Source organism: Saccostrea cucullata, unplaced genomic scaffold (genome assembly GCF_032062105.1).
Source record: "Saccostrea cucullata isolate Sc308-1 unplaced genomic scaffold, CSIRO_AGI_Scuc_v1 ctg8933, whole genome shotgun sequence".
Lineage (NCBI taxonomy): Eukaryota > Metazoa > Mollusca > Bivalvia > Ostreida > Ostreidae > Saccostrea > Saccostrea cuccullata.
This window is the reverse complement of record NW_026925683.1, coordinates 4,278-11,905: the sequence shown is the minus strand read 5'-3', so window position 1 is coordinate 11,905 and position 7,628 is coordinate 4,278. Positions and strand designations below refer to the sequence as shown.

At 32.6% G+C, this 7,628-nt stretch overlaps 1 protein-coding gene across 2 annotated transcripts; it reads left to right on the top strand.

Annotated features, from left to right (window-relative positions):
- Nucleotides 1-2,157: 2,157 nt before the first annotated feature.
- On the top strand, nucleotides 2,158-7,267 carry LOC134269597 (uncharacterized). Of its 2 annotated transcripts, none has more exons than XM_062751799.1 (3): nucleotides 2,158-2,370; nucleotides 5,859-5,946; nucleotides 7,140-7,267. In XM_062751799.1, the coding sequence occupies exons 1-3, from the start codon at nucleotides 2,194-2,196 to the stop codon at nucleotides 7,181-7,183; spliced, it is 309 nt and encodes a 102-aa protein (XP_062607783.1). In that variant the 5' UTR covers nucleotides 2,158-2,193; the 3' UTR covers nucleotides 7,184-7,267. The 2 variants fall into 2 exon arrangements, with proteins under 2 accessions (XP_062607783.1, XP_062607782.1); XM_062751798.1 differs by having other exon boundaries at nucleotides 5,849-5,946.
- Nucleotides 7,268-7,628: the final 361 nt, after the last annotated feature.

Genomic DNA, 7,628 nt, shown 5'->3' with positions numbered 1-7,628 from the left:
CATGCAATTTCATAATTATTAGATAGTCGAAGAAGCTGAAACATATCTTTATATTTTGCATTTTGAAGTATCATAATTAAAACAAGGTCAATATTAAATGATCAATCAATTAATGTTAAATGTTTTTGTGAGAAAAAAGAAAGAGGGCTAATTTATATATTGTACCTCATGTTGGACTGATGTTGGAGTGAGTAAAAAAAATGATGATGAACTAGTTCAAAGTCAGATGACACGTTCCTCAAATTTATGTTTTGTATCTCTAGGTATTATATATATGTAAAATATTCATATTTGTCATTCTCTTCTGATTTCTACATTGTTTTCGAAATGTTTTTAGATAAAGGAATGCCCATTAGGGTTATTAATGAATATCTAGGGTCAGTTCAAGTTTAGACATTCATATATATATATATATATATAGCTCTTCATGATTTTTGTTTTAGGCACCAGTATAGATACTGAGGTCTTAGCTGTCTTGCAATATCGTTTCTTAATAAGGACAGCAAGAGAATATATCATCGCTTCAATACCAAAGGTTTCAGTCATTCATTCTTGACAGACATGGTATCATTTTTGAAAGTGCATGGTCTGGGATAGGCATAAAACTGCAAGTAAAAAAAGGGGGGGGGGAATTCTCCAAACTCACGGGGGGGGGGGGGTAAAAATAAGGTTATGTTGAGAAAAAAATTAGGTGGGGATGTCATCCCCCTACCCAACCCAAACCTAATGCTACATGCCTGATTGATATGGTTTTACTTTAAAATTATGTGAGCTGTCATAGTGACTCTCTTTCATAAACTATAATTATTGTGAGCAAGCTCATAAAAAAAATGCTATTGCATTAAATGTTTTTATTTCAAAAAATGTCCAAATATTAATTTAAAACCTTTTTAAAATTTTGCTAGTGCAGATATACATACCAAAAATGACTATGACATATATGTATTCTCAAGTCATACATGTTGGTAGTGAAACTGTTGTGTTGAGCACAAACTTCCAATAAATATGTAAATGTGCCAAACTCATATAGTAAACTTTTACTGCAATGACCTTGAAAAAGCTATGTCCTTGAGTCAAGGTCAAACATGTCCAAATGAACTTCAAGGTCATGACAAACCTACAGCTCAAAAATAATATCCGAGATGAAACTTCAAGTCTTTTCATTAGAATGTTACAGAATGGGCAAAGATTGCACTATTCTTCTACCAATGACCTTGAACTTGTTCAAATGACCGTGGGTAAAGTTTTTGACACATCTCTAGATCACAAGCAATCTTAATATCAAGTATGAACTTTCAGTGGAACTTCATTGAAATGTTATGGACAAGGCAAAATTTTACATACATATGGATTGGTGAACAAGGTGATTCCTACCCCCCCCCCCCCTTTTCCAAGTTTCGTTTATGAGGAATGTAAAATTCCTTTTGAAATTAAATATGCATTTATTTATCAACAATAGTAAAATTATGAGTATGCTTTGATCAGAACAAATATGACCAATATAATGGACACTGTACTTGTATTCAAATTACCCCGTCCCTTCAAAACAGCTTATAAATGCCAGATTGTCACACATTTTAACCATTTGTAACTTTTTTCTACTAAAGTTGCCTGCAAATTTTATTGTATAGATATTACATATAGATAACCCCTACCAAGATCACATCATTCATTTTTCCAGTAGTGGTTGTAGATTTTGTGTAAATAGTGATAAACATATGTCATTTTTTCAAAATTAATTAGCATTGACGCCATGTTCTTTTTTCAGTTGTCTTGGCAACAATATGACTACAGAAATTTTGTTTTTCCTATTTTTGGAGAATAAAGTAATTCCATCTTTTAACAAATAAAGTAACCAAAATACCTTATCTTATCACGTTCAGAAAACATATTCATAGAAAATTGTCTAAAAATCATTGATTTTCATGAGGATTTATGAACCCGTTGCTAAGGAAATGAATTTCCTTGGATACCAGTCCCTTCATACTTTCGAAAAAATTTTAATTGTGTTTTAGCATTAGGTAGGACAAAATCTTTCATATACCAAAAACTTTTGAAAAAATAAAATTTTGACTTTCCATTCAATGCTCGATGCTTGCTGATTTTGACTCTTAATGATAACAGCACGCCATACAATAGGGGCCGTAAGTCTCGTTTAGCATCACTTCCGGTGATGCATTTCCGGTGACAAACATGGCTATATCAATACAATATTGGGCTAACTATACAGCCGAAAAACCGAAATTAATGAGAAAGTCCGATAACGCCGTTATTAGTAACCACGTTCTTAAGTTCTTATTTGATCAAGAGACTAAAACAATCCATTCGGTAATTCAAGCTTCGATGAGGAACACATCATATAAAGTCACGGTAAGTGTGAAGGCTGTTGAGTGTTGTGTACGTTTACGTAAACATCTCTGACAATATTAGACAATACTGAAAACATATTGCAGTCTGTAAAGCTTGTAGAAATAAGACACTGTGAGGTTTCCCCAGACACCCCTCCCGATGTCCCAGTAACATCATGCAGAAGATAAATGGATATCGGAAAGTTGGGGGGGGGAGTCCTGTGCTTCGAAGGTGTTCATATTTAACATATAAAACATAAAAATTCGAAAAATAGAAAGGACATTTGATACATCATTGCTGGTTATTTTGAATAAAACATATTGACAGATGTACTAACTAACCAAGTCTAAATATTAGATATTTGTACAGTAGGTAGTATAATAATAATAATAATAATAATAATACTTTATTTAAAGAGGGTAACCCGATTAGTGCAATGCACTAGTCTTCCTCGGGGCCCTCTAAACACATTCACAATAATACAATATTAAAAACATCTTACAATATTATAATAAATAATACAACGTGACGTGAAAAAACATGTACATATACAGATTGATTCAAGAACATGAAATTATATAACTTTTAGTTTCTACATGTTATAATGAATTTTTCTACATTTTTACGAAAAGTTTGTACAGTTGGTGAGAAACGGATATGCAAAGGTAATTTGTTCCATAAATGAACTCCAGAATAATGAAAAGAATTTTTAAATTGATTTGTTCGATATTTTGGTAGATGAAGGTCATATTTCGTTTCAGATCGTAGAACATAACTATTAGAGGAAATAAATTCAAAGGAGTCTCTTAAATATGTTGGTGCCATACCATGAAGTGTTTTGTACAGTAATACATATTTATGAAATTATGAAAATCAATTAACTCATAAATGGTCAGCCATCCAAGTTTTTCAAATAATGGTAGTGAAGGGGCATCATAAGCTACATCTAAAATAATCCGGGCTGCCCTTTTTTGCAATTTAAAAACTCTATCTATGCCAGCACCTGGCGCATTACCCCAAATAGTAAGACAATAATTCAAAGAAGGCAGAATGTATGCATTATAAAATATTTTTCTCGTGTGTAAGGGAAGAAACTTCTTAATTCTGCGTAAAGTATACAATTTATAAGTCAAAGATTTACAAACTGAGTCAATATGATAATTAAAGCGCAATGAATTATCAATATGTACTCCCAAAAGCTTTTCAGATTCAACATTTTCAATTAATTTGTTTGACGCATATAAATTTAGTTCAGGGGAATTTATTCTTGATTTTCTCTGTTGAGTTCCCATGAGCATACATTTTGTCTTGTTGGTATTTAACACCATTTGATTTTTGGAACACCAATTTTCTATCTGACACAAATCAGAGTTTAGGGCATTTTCAATATCTTCTACATTTTTATGATATGTATGTAAGGTTGCATCATCAGCAAACATATCAATATCTGTTCTATTTACATGTAAAGGGAGATCATTTATATACAATAAAAATAATAGGGGACCTAAGATAGATCCCTGGGGCACTCCTGCTGTGACGGGCAAAAAATCAGAGGAATATGTACCTATTTTTACACACTGAGACCTTGAGGTTAAATAAGATTGAAACCATTTAATAGCCATTTGGTCAAAGTGATATGATTGAAGTTTACTTATAAGAATATCATGATTAACCAAATCAAATGCCTTGCTAAAATCGATGAAAGTTATGCCTACTAAATTTCCTTGGTCCATAGCTTGTAGCCAATTATCTGTAAGTTTTGTTAGAGCCGTTTGACATGAGTGAAATTCTCGAAATCCAGATTGTGATTTAAATAAGAGATTAAAGCTAGAGGTAAAGTTACGTATCTGATTGGCTATGTGTTTTTCAACTAATTTTGATAATGTTGGAAGAATGGATATCGGTCTGTAGTTCCCTGGATCTGCGTGGTCGCCATTTTTGAAAATAGGAGTAACTTTTGCTTGTTTTAAACGGGATGGAAACACTCCATTAGTGATGCTAGTATTTATAAGATGTGTAATAGATTTGCATATAACATTTGCCGAAAGCTTTAGAAGACGAGGTCCAATCAGATCTATACCGGCTGACTTGTTTACATCAAGTGTATTCAACATATTTAATACTTCAAACTCACTTATATGATTTATACTGAAAACATTTTCTTTCCCTAGTTTAGTTTCTGTAAAACTATTTAATAATTCTGAATCAAAACTTTCTACTGACATATCTGCTAATAATTTACAGGATATTTCAGTAAAGTGTTTGTTAAAAATATCAACAATATCCTGTAAATCTTCGAAATCCGTACCATTTTGTGTTATACGGGTAGGTGTGAAATTTTTTGAATCTGATGCCAATTGGTTTAAATAACTCCACATTTCTTTAGGACTTGAACTATCTTCAATTGCTGATTTGTAATACTTTGATTTGGCTTGATCTATTAATTGTGTGACTTTATTTCTCCAAAATTTGTAATTTTCTGAATTTCTTTGTAGGTGGTATGTATCACGTAAATGTCTAGCATCATTTATTTCCTGTGTAAGCCATTTAGGTCGAATTTCAGTCTTGACTCTTTTAGTTTTTACTTTGGCATGCTTGTTAAGAATATCATTAAATAATTCATAAAATTTATTCATGATCTCGTTTGTGTCTTTTAGCTCAAGAAGTGAGTTAAAATTTGCATTTTCTAAATCTCTTAAAAACTCATTTTCATTGAATTGTTTAAAATCTCGATATTGGATTTCAGTATGTTTTCCTCTACGCTGTATACAATTAGTTTTCCGTGTCAAACATACAGGGTAGTGGTCAGATATAGCAATAGGGGGTACATTTGTTTCACATATGTTTTCTGGTTTCGTTGTATAAAAATGATCAATTAAGGTACTTGAGGTACTTGTTATTCTAGTAGGAACAGTAACTATCTGTGAAAGTCCAAACTCCTCTAAAGCAGATGCCCAGTATTGTGGGGGGTCTTTCATTAGATCAATATTGAAATCACCTGATAAAATTATTTCAGTATCGTCACAGCAGGAGGCACGGTTCACCTCCCTTGCTAGGTCCTCCGCCCAGCAGGAGGGGGCAGATGGTGGACGATAAGCAGAGCAATAAAATATAGGTTTTGAATTTTTCAGATTTATCTCTAGCCAGATTGTCTCAATGTTACTGATTTCTAAATCAGCTCTACGTTTATATGAAATTTCATTTGAAATGTATATTAAGATTCCACCACCTGCCCTTAGTAAACGATCTTTTCTTTCAAAGACAAAGCCCTCAATATTCAATTCAGAGTTGCCTATCTGCTCAGTCAAAAATGTTTCACATAAACCTAAAATATCTAAAGTTTGTCTGTTTTGAAGTAATAGTTTAATTTCATCTTTTTTGGGGATAATATGACGAATATTTAAATTTCCGAATCGTAAATGATGATATACATGTAGTAGACATCTTTTCAAACTCATGAGCATGGTATTTGTTATTTTATTGTATTGTGTTTATACAGGCAAACTTAGGAAATTCTTATGAAGTCTCAAACACATCTTGCGAGTGTCCCTTGGGAAAATATGAATGTCATCATGTTGCCTCTGCATTACTCTATGGGTAAGAGATACTGTAGATCATTAAATTTCGCGACACCTTATTTTAAAGAGGTAGTCATTGCCTCTTTATTAGCGAGATAAAATTTTTACAAATTTGGTGATTGCTTTATATAATCTCCAGGAATACTAATATATGCGAGAATCATATTTCCTTGAGCATTTGTCTTGGGTAATTATGCGAAAATAAAGTTCTTGTGAATAAAAAGTGATTTACAGTACATTTAACATATTATAAAGTATCAGGGGCTGACAAATAGATTTTTCAAGCACTTGCCCACGGGCAAGTGCATAGTCAAATTTCACTTGCCCTACTTCAATTTTTACTTGCCCCACCAGCACTTTATATTCATCATAATGAATTAATTTGTCTCTTAATCGAAAAAAAAAAATTAGCCTAGAATTATTATTTTGAATATTGGCGACATTTAAACCCACCTGCCAATAAGTACTATGTACCATACAATCTGTTGATTGATGGTATGCTGTTTTATGTCCCGTTCCAGAATAATATTTTCTTTCATATAGAGACGTAAAATTGCTATCATATTTCAGCTATAGTCATGATATCTGCTATTTGTTTAAAATAATCGTTTCGGACATTTATTTTTTTTCTTCTCATACCTGATATGCTTAGACGATTTTGTACTGAGTTTTTCACTAACATTAATTGTTATGGACGATGTACTTATCATTGGCTTTCGATCATTTTCTGCCTCATATAACTGTCAAAACTTTCTCCATTTCTCCAATGCCAATTTGTCACTTTCAATTAAGTACAAATACATGTACCGGTACTTAAAACTTTCGGTAAAACTTAATTGTAATGAATTGCATAATGATGACACAATTAAACTGGTTCGCATACGAAGTGTGACAAACAAAGGAAGATAACTCTTATAGCAAAATAATTTTAATTTCGTGGAAAACTATGACATTTTAAAAAATATTTATTGATTGATTATTTTTTAAATCACTTGCCCGCGGGCAAGTGCCTTTTAAAAATTCACTTGCCTGCTGTAGGGTGTCCTCTAAAATTCACTAGCCCCGGGCGTCGGGCAATGGGATTTGTCAGAGCCTGAGTATAAAAAGTCTAATGACCTGATGATTGATCAAGATTATTTACATGTTTTTCATTTATGAGCCAGAAGGCTGATAATATGATACTTAAGTAAACAATGAGTTATAACTTCACAGATACAAATGTGTTAGCAAGACTGACATTAAGTGTGGATGGTTGAAGAACACAAAGACTTCAATTAAAAAAGACATAAAAACAATGGAAGAATAACTGAATTGTTTCCACCTGCACGCCCGGATTACTGGTTAGTATCTATATTTTAATTATTTTTTCTCAGTGAGGCAATATGTATTTTCTTTTTATATATATAGTTATCGATATCTCAATCTAATTAAAATTAGATCTTTGATCCGCTCCAGTTTGATTAAAATTAGATCTTTGATCCGCTCCAGTTTGATCGCTACACAAAGATCTAACGAAACCCCATTTGTAGGTCAAATCCAGTGACCTTTTCAATCCACCAATCAGCGCATTGGCTAGAGAATCTTCGGTTCAGATTCTCGTTATCGGAATAGGCGTGATATTATTAATACAACCAAAGGTGTTCCGCATGGAGAAAATATGGCCGCGGCCATTCCGCAAGTAGCGAGGACGCCACAGAAGAT

Bases quoted from the DNA above. Each gene is read 5' to 3' on its own strand.
- LOC134269597 (XM_062751798.1), top strand. From the start codon at position 2,194: ATGGCTATATCAATACAATATTGGGCTAACTATACAGCCGAAAAACCG. The intron at 2,371-5,848 runs GTAAGTGTGAAG...GTGTTTATACAG, and splicing joins ACACATCATATAAAGTCACG to GCAAACTTAGGAAATTCTTA. The intron at 5,947-7,139 runs GTAAGAGATACT...ATAACTTCACAG, and splicing joins GCCTCTGCATTACTCTATGG to ATACAAATGTGTTAGCAAGA.